The sequence below is a fragment of the Myodes glareolus genome, chromosome 19, assembly GCF_982192425.1.
Source record: "Myodes glareolus chromosome 19, mMyoGla1.1, whole genome shotgun sequence".
Classification (NCBI taxonomy): Eukaryota; Metazoa; Chordata; class Mammalia; order Rodentia; family Cricetidae; genus Myodes; species Myodes glareolus.
The window spans coordinates 63,185,743-63,200,676 of NC_142044.1; the positions used below are offsets into that span (position 1 = coordinate 63,185,743).

At 47.1% G+C, this 14,934-nt stretch overlaps 1 protein-coding gene across 2 annotated transcripts in view; it reads left to right on the forward strand.

The window, feature by feature from the left end:
* Positions 1 to 1,365: 1,365 nt before the first annotated feature.
* Positions 1,366 to 14,934, forward strand: part of Dip2b (DIP2 acetate--CoA ligase B (putative)) — a 181,750-nt gene continuing 168,181 nt past the window's right edge. Inside the window, exon 1 of one of the 2 annotated variants that reach the window (XM_085678591.2) lies at positions 1,366 to 1,591. In XM_085678591.2, coding sequence (XP_085534717.2) covers positions 1,492 to 1,591 — 100 coding nt within the window. In that variant the 5' untranslated portion in view covers positions 1,366 to 1,491. The remainder of the gene's footprint in view (positions 1,592 to 14,934) is intronic. The other variant, XM_085678590.2, reaches the window with a different exon arrangement.

A 14,934-nucleotide genomic window follows, 5' to 3' on the forward strand; every position in this document is an offset into this window, starting at 1 on the left:
TCACTGACTCTGGAGTGACCACTGGAGAACCTGCATAGGACTGAACTAGGCCCCCTGAGTGCAGGTTATACTGGTGTGGTGTGGGCAGTGTGTGGAGCCACTGGCAGTGGGACCAGGATCTAATACAAATGCTTGAACTGACTTTGTGGAGCCCGTTCTCTATGGAGAGATACCTTACTCAGCCTAGGTATTGGGTGGGGATGGTGGGGGTGGGAAAGTCCTTGATCCTGTCTCAAGGAAATGATGGGACTGACTGAGCTGATTTCTCAGGGGATGCCTTACCCCCTCTGAGGAGTGGATGAGGGGTGGGGTAGGGGGAAGATGGAGGGGCAAGAAGAAAAAAGGGAGGGGAACTGGGATTGGTATGTAATAAATAAATAATAATAATAAATGAAAAGTTATATTGGCGGGTGGTGGTGCTGTCATGCTGTGAGACCCAGCACTCACTGGGAGGTAGAAGCAAGTGGATCTCTGAGTTCGAGGCCATCCTAGTCTACAAAATGAGTTCCAGAACAGCCAGGGCTACACAGAGAAACCAGGTCTTGGAAAACCAAACCAACCAACCAAAGAAGCAAATAAGTAGAATTTTGTTTATATGTGAATGTAGGGGGGTGTCTGCAGAGGTCACAGAAGGCTTCAGGTCCTGGTGTTGAGAACTGAGCTTCAGTCCTTACCAAAGGACCAGTCAGCAGTCTTAAGAACGGAACCATGTCCCCACCTCCCCCTCCACTGCTAACTAAGTTGTTTTTATTTTTTTTATAATTCTTTATTAATCAAGACAAGATGTAGCACATTCTACTGTAATCCTTTTTTCTTGTGTTTTGAGACAGGTCTCAGGTAGTCTAGGCTGGCTCCCACTGAGGAAAGAAAATGACCTTGAACTCCAGATGCTCCGGTTTCCACTTCCGGAGTGCTGGGATTACGTGCACGAGACACTTAGCTTTCTCCTATCTTAAAACTTGTAACTGAAAAAGAAAAAAAAAAGTTTTTTTGCCAGGTGGAATTCAGTAACTGGTGGACATGGTATGGCCTATGCAGATCCTCTTAGAGAGGTGTCCATTAGGCAAAGCGGGGGAAAGGACAGGACAGAGGCATGCTCTATGGGATGAAAGGGGCTGGAAGAAGTAGGGCAAAATCCTCGGAGGAAATTCCTTGCTTGAGAGTTTGGAAGGCAAGTGCTGTGTGTCTGCTGTAGATTCCCCTGGCAGAGCCGAGGAGACGACTCCATTCTGCGCTCCCGAAGCCCGCCGGCAGAGGGCGCCGTAGCCACGCCAGTCCTGCGCCTCCGGGGCGGGGCATCCTCCGGGACGGGGGCGGGGCCGCGCGCTCACGTGACTCCAGCTCATGGCGGCGGCGGCGGCGGCGGCAGCGGCAGCGCCGGCGGCTCTCGGTGGCTGGAGCCGGATCCTGTAACCGGGGTGTGGGGCCCGCGTCAGTCCGTCCCTCCTACGGCCTCCTCTCGTCTTCCGGAGTGTGGCTGGCGGAGCCGCGATGGCGGAGCGAGGCCTGGAGCCGTCGCCGGCCGCGGTGGCCGCGCTGCCCCCCGAGGTGCGGGCGCAGCTGGCGGAGCTGGAGCTGGAGCTGTCGGAGGGTAGGCGCGCGGCGGGCCGGGCGGGCGGGCGGCGGCCTGCGGGGAGGCTGGGCCGGCGGTGCTCGCCGCTCCCCACCCGCGAAGCGTGGCTGCGCTTTCATTGTTGTCCCTGGGGGCCCCAGCAGGACTTGGAGACGGGTCAGCTCGAGACAAAGCTGCGCCTTCCGGCTGACACCTTGCCCCTCTGCCCTGCCTTTCTCCGGAAGGGCCGCACGCCTGCACCCATCTCCTGCCTTCGGAAAGAGACACAGGGCAACGCCGCAGCTCCATCTCTTCCTGCTTCTCTAACAATGCGAGGTGCCTCACCAGTGACAGGCGTGAGAAAGGAGCGGGGGAGCCATTGAGGGTCCGAGGTTAGAGGCAGTGGCGATAACCCAGAGAGACACCCGATGCTGCTTTTAGACCGCTTCTCTCGTGGGGGGCAGCAGGGCTTTTTCTTGGCACCTGTATTCAGGCTGGGTTTCCGCATCTGATCATCTTTTGGAGTCTTTGAAGAGGTGGCTACCGGTTACGTGCAAATCCTGGCCAGCACCCTCTTTCTTTTGACAATGGATTAGTACAGGGAGGGTTGGGTTTATTTAGATAATTTAAAACATGGACTATATCTAGACACTGTTACTAGAAAAGTCCCTTGGACAACAATGAGAAGCGCAATACCGGCTGTGGGCATGTGATCAGGGAATGCGCTGTTGCCATCAGCTCTCTGTAAAGTTCCTGTTTTTATCGCAGGCGGCCTCTGAACAAAAGCAGCATTTTCTCTGCGCTGGGTGTCAGTACTTTGCCTATGTCTCCAGAGTTACATATTGTTGAATTCCTTGCCAAAGGCCTTCACCATTATTTTTCAAGTGCATTAGAAACTGTTGATGGGGTGGGGGGAAAGAATATGACCAAGTTCCCAGGAGAGTTCCAGTTCTGACTTTTGTTAACTTATCATGGCTTTTTAAAGGGGTTTTCCCCTTAAAAATCACTTACAGTGAAAAACCAGGATGAATTTGAGTGTTACAAATATTAAGCAATTGAAGGAAATAATTAATTTTAATAACACTTTAAGGCTTTCCCAATGTATAGGGTGGTGTGTCTTCACCTGCATGTAATTACCAACATATTATTTTTCAATTAATCAGTTGGGAAGTGCTTAGGAAGATAGGAATCCATTGGGCTGGTTGCCCAGTGATACCTTTGGTCAAAACAGTCACCAAGTTAAAAGAAAAAATCAGTTGAAGTAGCTTGTTAAAATATGTTTCCCTTAAGAGTTTCCTTTTCTTGTCGTCCTTGTGTGAAAGTGTTGTCATTAAGTCTGATTAATTCCATTCAAATCTTTTAAAACCGTTACTATATATATTTTTTTAAAATAACACATCAGCTATGGCTTTCATTAGCCAAAAAGGGAGGTTTGGCTGGATGTTTGCGTGAGAGGGAGATTAAAAATAGGTTCTGATTGCTTTCATTCCCGGGCGCTCCTCTGGATGTGATCTGCTCTGCGTGACTGTTTACAACTCGGGGTGTTTCTAGACATCTGTGGAGAGAACTGTTCTGAGGACCTATTTCGAGGAGCTGCCACTGATTAGCTCACCCTGCTCTCTGAGAAAGGTGTGAAAGTCTTAGAAACTGGAGACAGCAGCCTTTAGATATCTGAAGGTCAAGTGAATGGGTTATTTTCCCAGGCAGGATGTTTTGATTGGCACATGGCGTAGTTTAAATTTATTTCTTAAGGATTTGTACTGCATTAGCCTGCATTTTATTCTTTGTGCTCCAGAAGGAGATAACAGTCGGGAAACCTTGAGCCTGCAATGTCAGCGTATTGGCCATCTGTCTGTCTTGCTTCAAGTACACAGATGGTTGATGCTATTTGGAGTTCAAGTGAAGTTAAAATAAGCCAGGGATCCCCAAATCTTTGATGGTATTTGTGACATCAGCAGGGGTCCCCAAATCTGTGGTGGTGTTTGTGACATCTGGAGCATATTTTGAACTGGCCTTTTCAAAAAAACATTTTCTCCAAAATTATTGTTCTGACAAACTTTGCTTTTTTTTTTCTTTTAAAGGCCTCTGTGTTTGTCACGCCTTGCTGACATTGGCAGATTTGGTCTTTCCTTGTTTTTTTTCTTGGGTTCAGGCTGTAGTTGGTTCTAAAGGTAGGAGAATCTGAGCAAACTACTGGCAGAGAATTTTCTTTGTGTGTGTATCCGTGTGTGTCCATGTGTGTGTTCTGCTGCAGGCTTTGATCACACATCGGGTGAGATGTAGGTCGGTGCCTCCTTTGGGCTGTTTGCCGCAGAGCCTGTGCAGAGGCTGTGTGATGGGTCAGCTTCTCCAGCTGCTCACCAGGGACCGCTTCTGCACTAACAGCCTGGGACTGTCTGGAGAACCATTTAGAAACTGAATTTACAATGAACTTGATAGATGAGTTGGATATGGCTCTTAACATAGTTCCTATTTCTATCTTTTCTCGGGATCTGCTTGTGTCCTCCCTTGACAGTAAGCTCTGTTGGACTTCACCCCTTTGGTGTAATGGGCTTGATGAGAATTGTCTGTTTAAATCTCTCCTATCGTCTGTTGTGTGATGCTTTTCCTATGCACTGTCATCTGAACATCACTAACCTTCTCGGTGGGGTAGAACAGGTATATTTACCCCTCCCCCCAGTAGAAAAGTATATTTACCTCTCCCCCCGGTTTAAAAGCAGGGAAAATTTGGACCCAGAAAGGTTAAAGGATTTTGTTTAACTCTGCCCATAGAGTGGGCACCATTATCTCAAGCCGTGATATTATGGGATCTGGACCATTGCAGTATCTGAGTTGCGATTGCTCAGATTTCCCCCTAGGAAACACTGTATTCAGTGTTTATGCCACAGTTCTGCATAGCCTTGTCGGTCCTCAGATTCACAGTGCCAGCCTGCTGCTCAGCTGCCTTCTCTGTGCAGAGGATACAGAGGTGAGCAGGATGCTGTGCCAGCCTGACATCTCTTAAAAAAGTCAACAAATCGTCACACAAGGCTATGATAGAGCCATGCGCAGGGGCTGCCTTCTAAGAAAGAGGAAGCTTTCCCGTGAAAAGCATCAGAGAGCTGTAAGTACAAGGTTGTGTAGTTGGTAGCAAAGGCTGTGATTTGGCAGGCGCACAGCACTGGGTGTTAGGCCAGCGCTGGTGGTGCAGGCTGGAGGGTGAGCAAGTCTTTCCGTGTCTGAGAACAGCCCAGAGATGGTGGCGGCTGGAAAGGTATTTAAGATAAAACAACACTTACCGGAAGGGAGCCTCCCTTTTCTTGTTTGGACACTTCTGGGCATGAACAGCATCACACCCCCTGTCCCTACATGTTTTATTCCCTGTCTCTGAGGTCCTGAAAGTGGCACAGAGTCCACCTTGGAGGCGGAGACATAGAGGGCACCTTCTTAGGAGTTGTAGGAGAGTTGAAAAGAAAGGGGAAATATGGGCAGACTGAATTTTAATCTCAGAAATGAGCAGGTCAACTTTCACCAGCAGAAAATTTGTAAAGCCTTTCTGTTTACCTGCAGCGGGGACTCACTTCCCTCCACATGTGTCACGAATTCATGTAGTTGTAGGCTACATACACTGCTCCCCCCCCCCCCCCCCCGCAACTGAAATACATGACGTCAAGAGTTCAAGTCTGGAATATAGATTATTTTTATTTATGTTGCTGCATGCTAAATAAGCACTCTACCACTGATTTCTACCTTCACTCAGTCCTATAGACTTTTATTAAATTACATTAATTATTAATTACATACTATGTATGCACATGAGCTCATGTGTGTATGTGTGTGTCTGTGTGTGCTCATGTGCGTGAATGGAAATCAGGAGAACAGTGGGATCAGTTTTCTCCCTCCCACCATACAGGTCTTGAATGGTGAACTAAGGTTGTTAGGTTTGTTGGCTGATGCCTTCCTGCGAACCATTGGCCAGCCCCAGATCCATGTGTTTAAAATGTGTGATTTTCTTTATTGGAGTATTGGGGATTGAGTCAGCGCCTTACACATGCTAGGTGAGCGCTCTACCATCACCCCGGTGAGTGCTCTGCCGTGAGGCCGTGTAGATTTTACTTATTTTTTCCCCTTTGTTGCAAAGAGAATTTAGGCTGGTTTAGAAGCCACTATGCCTAGCCCCCATAGATTGATTTGTTTTTGAGACAGGGTCTCTCTGTGTAGCTCTGGCTGTCCTGTAATTTACTGTATAGATCAGGCTGGCCTCGAACTCAGAGATCCTCTTGTCTCTGCCTGCCAAGTCCTGGGATTAAATCTATGCACCACCACACCTGAACTGTTTATTTATTTAAATTTAAATAATTTAAAAGAATTTTCCTCAGGGTTTGTACAGTCATTATTGTAATTCTCCATTGCTCTCTTATGCCAAAATATGGAATAATGCCCCTTCTAATCTGTTTATATTTTGTCAGTCACATGTTTTCTGATTAATTAAGCTGCTTTTCATTTAATATAAACTGTAGAAGCCAGAGTTGTAAGGAAGTTTAATATGGGCTGGGTATAATATGGCATGTAGGGGCAGTTAACACGTGTTAGCCTCTCTTTGCCCCAACAGTGGGTAGATGCTCAGTGACTTGGCTGTTCTTGTGAGCAGGGTCCTTTGTGAAGTGATGCATGAGTTCAGATGGTGGAGGTTTCTCTAAGCAGGGTCTCACTCTCCCGTCAGTTGTGCTCTTGATAGCATAGATCCTTGCTCTAACACACACTGTTCCTGCGGACGGCTGGAGCAGAGAAGCTCTTGGTTTGTTTTCACTCATCGTCTGCCATATGCGTGATGTGAACGGACCTGAGCCTGAAGGATCAGGCACTTGGCTTTAGCATGAGTGTGGTTCTGAGATTCAGGCTTCTGTAGCCTTGCAGGGCTGGTGTGGCTGCTTCAACCGTCCAGCAGGATGGGCCTAAGCTCCCCGTGTGCCTGGTGAGCACCTTCTTTTGCTTTTTCTTCTGTTTTCTGGTATATTTTCCTTTGAGCTGACATGCAGCCAGCCTTGTTGAACTCTGTAGTCCAGGCCCACTGGTCTCTCTCTAGAATGACCTTTGGTCTTTTCAGAAGCTAGAGCTTTGGTTTGAAGTCTTTGCTAAGTCCAGCGTTCCAATGTTCATTGTCTTTGCATTCTAAGTTTGCTGAAGGACCAGGTAAGCTTGCATGTTACTTATTTTGGGGTCATTGCTAATGTTTCTGAACACATCAGTAGCTCGCTTTGTTGTTGTTGGTTGTTGGTGGGAGGTTTCATGTGTTGATGGTAAATTAAGTGCAGTGTAGTGTGGATGCACTTCTGTGAACAGGGTTTGTTTGTTTTGAGATAGGGTCTCACTATGTAGCTCTGGCTATCCTGAAACTCGCCATTGTATACCAGGCTGACTTCAAACTCAAAAAGATTTACCAGCCTCTGCCTCCCAAGTGTGGACTTGTTTTTTTTTTTTTTTTTTTTTTTATGTGATGCCTGCATGTATGGATATACACCAGCCAGTCAGAGGGCTTTGGGTCCCCTGGAACTGGAGTCAGGATGGTTGTGAGCCACCGTGTGTGTGCTGGGAATTAAACTCAGGTCCTCTGCAAGAACAGACAGGGCTTTCACCTCCTGAACCATCTCTTCAGTTCCTACCCTTAGTCCCTTTCCCTCATTTTCCAGAAAAAGAACCATGTCCTCCCTGTCTGAAGTGCACACCCCTATTGTGTTCTCAGTCCCGTCTGCCCACCTGTCCTCCTCTGTGGGATCTTGGGACCTGCCTTAAGTATCCCTTCATTCCTAATCCTTTTACCTTTGTCTTTTCGCTTAGCTTCTCTTGTAACTTCTTGACTCTTGGCTCCTTCTCTTCAGCATTTATAGTTATTCCTTTTTTTTTTTTCTGGGGAAGGTGGGAGAAAACACAACAAACCCTTTCCAGATTCTTGCATGAGTGTCTGTCATGTGTCTAGAGTGGAGGAGATCCCGACTGTGTCCGTCTACCCCCCACCCCCCAGGGTTTCTCTGTAGATTTGGAGCCTGTCCTGGAACTAGCTCTTATAGACCAGCCTGGCCTCAAACTCCCAGAGATCCACCTGCCTCTGCCTCTTGAGTGCTGGGATTAAAGGTGTGCGCCACCGCCGCCCGGCCTGCCTGTGTCTCTTATTTTGCCTTTGCTTACTGCTCAGTCCGCTGTGTCTGCCCCATTAAGCCACCAAACCAGCTGTTTCCATGACTGCTAGTTACCTTGTTTCAGACTGGGTACCTCTGGGTACTACTGTAGCGCTGGACACAGTCCTTTGCTGTTTTATTTTTTTAATCTTTTTCAGACAGGTCTCTGTAGTCCAGGGTAACTTTGAGCTTGTGGTAATCTTTTTGCTTTGGTCTCCTGAATGCTGGGATTACAAGTGTGAACACCATACCTGGCTCTGTGGATCATGGTCTCAACAACATTTTCTCTCTTCTTAACTTGATTCCTTGTGGTTTCCAGGCTGTTCTCATGCTTTGTTCTGGCTTCTCACTCCGTCTTGCTTCTGATGCAGGTGTCTTCAGTAGCTTGTCATTATTCGTCATCTTACTTACATATAGCGTACAGAGTAGTCTCACGCATGCCCAGGGCGTCTGGTGTCAGTGGCCCTCAGTTGACTCCCAGGTGTTAATCTCTAGCACTGAGATCCTCTGCTGTGTGCATACTACTGGTATCCCTCTGGACCACTTAGGAAACCCAAAGCTTCTTCTTGTCTCAACTCCTCTACAGCTAGTCCTCTGTCCAAAGATGGCCATTGTTTCAGAGCGCCTGCTTTCTGTCTGTGGTGTTCAGTTTTCATCGTCGACACTGTCTTAGTTAGGGTCCACTGCTGTGAAGGAAAATGGCCACAGCAACTCTTATAAAGGAAAACATTTAATTGAGGTGGCGGCTTACAGTTCAGAGGTCTAATCCATTATCATCCTGGCAGGGGGCATGGAGATGTGCAGGAGACGTGGTGCTGGAGCAGGAGCTGAGAGTCCTACATCTTGCAGGCAACAAGAAGTTGACCAAGTATCACACTGAGGGAAGCTTAAGCAAAAGAGACCTCAAAGCCTGCTCCCACAGTAACACACTTCCTCCAACAAGGCCACACCTCCTAATAGTGTCACTCTCTATGAGCTCATGGGGGCCAATTATATGCAAACTACAACTTGACTGGACCAAAAAAGTCAGTGAATTAATGAGATGGACCTTTGGGTGTATCTTCAAAGGCTTCTCCAGAGAGGGTTAGCTGAGGGGAAAGTAGGAAGATCGCTTTCAGTGTGGGTAGCACATAACAGTCTGGAGTCCTGGACTGGATAAAAAAAGAAAGAAAGAAAACAGACACAAGTTCACACATCTTTCTGTGCTGTCTAGTCTGCCAGGGCGTGAGCCAGTGGTTGTCTGCCGCCATATGCCTTCCATGCCATGATGGACTGTGTCCTCTGAACTGTGAGCCAAATAAACCTTTCTTTTAAGGATTTATTTAAATACCTTCTGCCAGGTATTTTGTCATAGCAACAAAACAGTAACCAATACATCATCTAAGACTGTTTCCGATGCTGTAACAGAATTCTGTAGACAGGATGATAGGTATATAATAGAAATTGATTGTTTACCATTTACAAGTTAAGGAGCTGGAGTAGCCAGCACATTCCTTCTTGTGAGGGCTGTACTCTGCTTCAGAGATGCTGCCTTCTAGCTCTTTCCTCAATGAGTGAACATGCTTTCCTAAAGCCTTTTTCTAAGAGTTGTGAGTGCTCCATTCTCATGACCTAACTCCCAGCTGAAAACCCTGTCTCCTACCAGTAAAGCTCCAGCATGAGTGGGGATGGGGAGTTCACCAGTATTCCCATCATAGCAGCTTACCAGTTCACAGTCGGCCTTCAGACGGGCCCTGGGTTCTGCTGATGCCTCTGTCTGCCATTTCTCTGATGCATCCTACTGCTAGTCTTTCTCCTCCCAGGCCTTCCTGCTCTGTCCTGTTGTGATTATTTTGAAACAAACCAAATATCATTTTTTTCTTTGTTAAAACAGTCTTATTGACTTCTTCCATGTACAGGATAAAATCCAAGCGCCTTCCTTTTCTAATTTCCTGCTCCTTCTGCGTTTTCTCTACTCCCCAGCCTTGCTCCACTTTCTCACTTGCAGGCCTTGGTTCATGCTGCCATTTTTCCAGGTTAACTTTCGCTCCATTCAGTCCTGTGGGCAGCTCCCCTATCCTCAGTCCTCTAGCTTAGTGCTCTGTATGGGTGCAGTCACTTCCGGTGCTCAGTATGTAACAGGCCTTGTGCTTGCACTCTGTAAACCTTCAGTGATGGGGGTAGAACTGAGCTGACAAGAAGCACTCGTCCGTGGAATAGGGTGTGATGTGTAGCCCTGTTGTCACATGTTCACGGTCTTTCACTTCCACCTGGGAGTAAAGTCACAGTCTTTTTTTTTTTTCTTCACTTATTTATTTTAAGTGTATGAGTGTTTGCTTGAATGTATGTCTGTGTAACACATGCAGGCCATGCTGACAGAGATCATAAGAAGGTGTCAGATCCTCTGGGACTGGAGTGAGAGAGGAGTTAACTGGTTATGAGCTTCATGTGGGTGCTGGGAATGGAACCCTCGTCCTCTAGAGAACAGCCAGCACTCTGGTGCTTTTAACCATCGAACCATCTCTCCAGTCTCTAGTTTTACACATTTCTATTTATTTATTGATTTTTGAGATAGGGCCTGACTTTGTAGTTCTGACTGACCTGGAACTCACAGAGATCCACCTGCCTTTGCCTCCCAAGTGCTGGGATTATAGGTATGCGTCATATACTGCTGGCAAATAGTGTCTTTATTGCATAATAAATGCAGTAAGTGTGCGTCCCAGAGGAGACACAGACACTTGGATGAAGGGTATTGGTGTCCCTGTAGTATTATGGGAAATGGTGCCATTGGGGCTCAGTAGGAGTTTTGGGCAGGTGACTATGGAGGAAGGACTAGATTGTGTCTCAGAATTGTGACAACATTTGTGACTAGAGTCCAGTACCCACAATGTCTCTGTACGCAGGATGGCTGAAGGCTGATGAAGGTTGGGGCTGCTTTGTGGACCATGTATTCTCAGCTGGATGCAGGTGGTCATGACTTCTAGTGGGGGTCTGTGTTGATGTACTGCAGATATTCAGTTCTATAGGATAACATGTTACATCTTGGAATGTTGATCTAATTAAAGTTTGGTAGAATATATTACTGTTTTAATAAAGATAAAAAAGATAAAGGGCTGGTGCATGGCTCAGTAGTTTGTCATCAAACATGAGAACTGGCATTTGCACCCTAGAGCCTGGTAAGTACTGTGTGGATGTGACAGCCCAATCCAACCTCAGAAAGCAAAGCTGGGGATCCCCAGACCGAGCTGCCTAGGGAGACTAGCCACAACATCATTGAGCTCTGGGTTTGATTGAAAGACTATGCCTCATTGAATAAAGATGGAAGAGCCAACCAATTGAGGAGAATTCCCAGCATCAGGTGTACCCACATGCATGTACAGCTCTACACATGTGTGCCACACACGTGCATATCACACATACACACACCCACACAAACACACACACACACACACACACACACACACATTGGAAGAAGGAAAAAAGAAACTCTAAGAAAATGAATTCTTAATGTTTAAGGTTTGTAATGAATCCAGTTTGCTTTAGTGGCTGGCCACTTCATAAGTCCTGTGCCAGTCAATTCCGTGTTCCTTTCTTAGGAAAGAATGGAAAGACTAAGTCCTTTCCTCGAGCAGGATGGTTTTAGGCTCCTATGTCACGTGATAAAGGGCACCATTCACGTAGGATAGATACAGTGTGTAGTGACCCTAACTGGTGAAGACTGAGGCCAGAGAGCAAGGGCAGGAAGCTCCCCTAGAGGCTGCTAGAGCCTCTTCCCCCACAGTGAGGTTAGGGAAGGTGGAGTGGAGACATGTAATTAAGGAGGCAGAATTGCTGACTGGAGAAGCAAGCGGGCTGCAGACAGGAGATTTGGCGGAGGAATCTAACGGACTACTATGCTCTGGGCATCAAGAGAGAGCTGGCCTGGCTGGCCCTGTTCCTAACTTAGGGAAGGGCCTAGCTCTGGGGAGAGGGGAGATAGAGCCAGGTTCACTGAAGGTGAGGACACAGAGCTGAAGGTCTGTAGCAGGCAGAGTTTCTGACCTGCAGGTGCGCCCAGTGTTCCTCAGTCTGCCCCTCTGTGATGGGTGTGATGGAGTTTGTCCTAGGAGAGTTTGTGCAGCAGGAAGAAAACAGAGCTCTGGGAAGTACCAACATTTGGAGCTGCAGAAAAGGAACCTGGAAAAGAAGGTGGCTGTGAGAGAAAGGGCAAAGCAATGGGGATTCCCTTAGGAGTCCAGTTGCTGAGGCCGCTTGACTAAAGTAGATTCATAAAATGCCACTGAACTTAGAGGCGAAGGAGACCATTAGTGGTGGCTTTTGCCTGAGCTTCTTTTGTTGTTGTTGGTTGTGTTTCTTTTTTGGGAAGCGGTCTCACTACATAGCCCTGGTTGGACTGGTACTCCCACTGTGATCTAAGCTGGCTTAAACTCAAGGCAGTCTTCATGCTGGAATTGCAGGCGGTTTTGGTGGCCCTGGGGACAGGGATTGTGTGTGGAGACTACAGCATGTTGGGTTCCTCTTGGTGAAGCATGCAAAGCCGAGAGAAGTGGAAGTGAGGCCGGCAGGAGCACAGCCTGGCTGTGAGGAGATAAAGTGGTAGCTTATCTGTGTGTCTCTTCCTTGTCTGTCCCCACTAGAAAGAGGGTGCAGGACCCTTGTCCACCTCACAAGAACAGAAAGAGCTTCCGGTGTGGTAGGCACGGTTATGTTTCTGCTGCCCAAACAGGAGAGACTTGAGCATGCTAGATTTGGAGTAGAGAGGCTTGGGGACTTGCAGCGTGGTCCTCTTGAGTCAGTAAAGTGGAGTGACCACATCAGGGAGAGAGGAAAGGCAGATGGTTATAAGTGGTAGAGGAGGAAGTTGAGAGGCCTCTCTCGATGGCCTTGTGATTACTCTGTCAGTCAGAAATAAAGAGCAAAGAGTGAGTGTATATATTTTTGGGAAAAGTTTTGTGAAGACAGAAAAAAAAGGAAAAAAAAAGCCAGGTGGTGGTGGCACACGCCTTTAATCCCAGCACTCAGGAGGCAGAGGCAGGCAGATCTCTGAGTTTGAGGCCAGCCTGGTCTATAGAGCTAGTTCCAGTACAGGCTAGAGAAACCCTGTCTTTAAAAACTAGAAAACAACAGCAACAACAACAACAACAAAACAACCCAGACAGCAACAAACAAACCAACTAAAAATCAGAAACAAACCAGCCCTTCTAAAATGACTGCTACGTAAGCGCAGCCGAGGCCAGGCTGTGCCAGACAGGGTGAGTAAGAGCAGGTGAGACAGGAAGCCGTGTGTAGTCTCAGTCTGCAGGTTGGGTGTGGTTGAGCCACGGAGGATCCGCACCCCTGTGTGCGCGCTGGCTCATTCTGCCAGACAAGCAGTGAAGACCATCCTTGGTGCCTTGGGAAGTTGGGGGAAAGTGGAGTACAGTGGTTTGCTGTCCCTTCTTGAGAAAACCAAAAGAAACTGAGCTCCGAGTGAAATGGCAGCACTCAGGTCCCCGTCAGGCTCTTTCCTGTGATTTGTTTCTGATTCACTCAGCAGGAAACGACTTCCCCAGCTGTAGCAAACCTGTTTCTCAGATAATGTAGAAGTAAAGGTAACAGTGAGAAAGAGGATGTGTGCTGTCATGGCTAGTCACAGGAGACGTGACTGTATTGTCTATCAGGTTTATCTAGTGTTAGGGGATATTACACTGCTTACTTGCTTACAGAGCCCTTTTTTTTTTTTTTGATTTTTTGAGACAGGGTTTCTCTGTAGCTTTGGAGCCTGTCCTGGAACTAGCTCTTGTAGACCAGGCTGACCTTGAACCACAGAGATTCACCTGCCTCTGCCTCCTGAGTACTGGGATTAAAGGTGTGCGCCACCACTGCCTGGCCAATGCTCTATTTCAGTTAGTCAAGTTTAAGACTACTTATTTTTCAGGGTTTTTCTGGAAGGAAAAAGAATAGGAAGGACGAATTTACACCGTTTTAGACTTGGACTGGAGTGAAATAACCCAACCAATCTGTTTGGTTTTCTTTTGCTCTCAGTAAATAGGCTTCTGAGAGTGAGTTCTACAAGCAGGACAGGTGGCTGAGCTGAACTCTTCTCATATGCTAGGACGTGTTCCCTGAGGAGAGCGTCCTCCAGAAAGGACAGGCTCAATGGGTCATTGGCTGAAGGTAGCTCCAGATCCTACATACCGTGTTTAATTCTCTGTAGGGGAAAGCACCTGCTCTTTTTCAGAGATGGAAGGACTTTTCCTTCAGACAGAAGTGCAATCAGAAGTGACTAAGGCATCATGACTGCAACTTGGCATCATTGTAACCAGTTTCTATGGGTGGTAGAAAACCGTCTCCACCTCCCTAGAATCTCAGCTTTTGCTGTTAGTTAAGTAGCACCACAATTGACCACTCATTTTGCAGAAGAAAAATTACTTCATCAGCACTTCGAGGAAAACTTGGACAACAAATCATGTGGTCGCTTGCCATCGGAAAGCTGAGGACCCATTTCTCATTTTACTGAGATTTATAAAAAACATCTTTCAATAATTTTGAATCTGGACTGGAGAGATGGTTCAGTGGTTAAGAGTACTGGCTGCTGGTCTTATTCCTAGCACCCACACAAGGGCTCACAGCCATTTTAACTCTATTTCCAGGTGATCTGACCTTGTCTTCTAGCTTCCACAGATGCTAAGAACATAATATGGTCCACAGACACATGTGCAAACAAAGCATCCATACGCATAAAAGTAAAAAAATGCTTTTTTTTCTTTTTAGAAAAAGAACTTGGAGCCAGGCCTGGTGGTTCACACCTTTAATCCTAGTACTTGGGAGCAAAGGCAGGTGGATCTCTGTGAGTTCTATGACAGTCAAGGCTACAGAGAGACACTACCTTAAAATAACTTTGAATCTGTATGTGGGCATCCTTAGCTATAGTTCCAGCTACTTAGGAGGCTGAGGGTCATTTGTGCTCAGGAGTTTGAAGCCAGACTACTAGCAATTTAGGTGTGTTTTTTTTTTCCCCCTGACTGGCATGGAATTCACTGTGTAGACCAGGTTTTTTTTTTTTTTTTTTTAATAGGTTTTTTTGTTTGTTTGTTTTTTAGTGCCCCCTCCCCCGCCCCCGTTACCCACAAGACAGGGTTTCTCTGTGTAGCTTTGGAGCCTCTCCTGGAACTCATTCTGTAGACCAGGCTGGCCTCAAACTCACAGAGATCCGCCTGCCTCTGCCTTCCAAGTGCTGGTATTAAAGGTGTGCACCACCACTGCCCA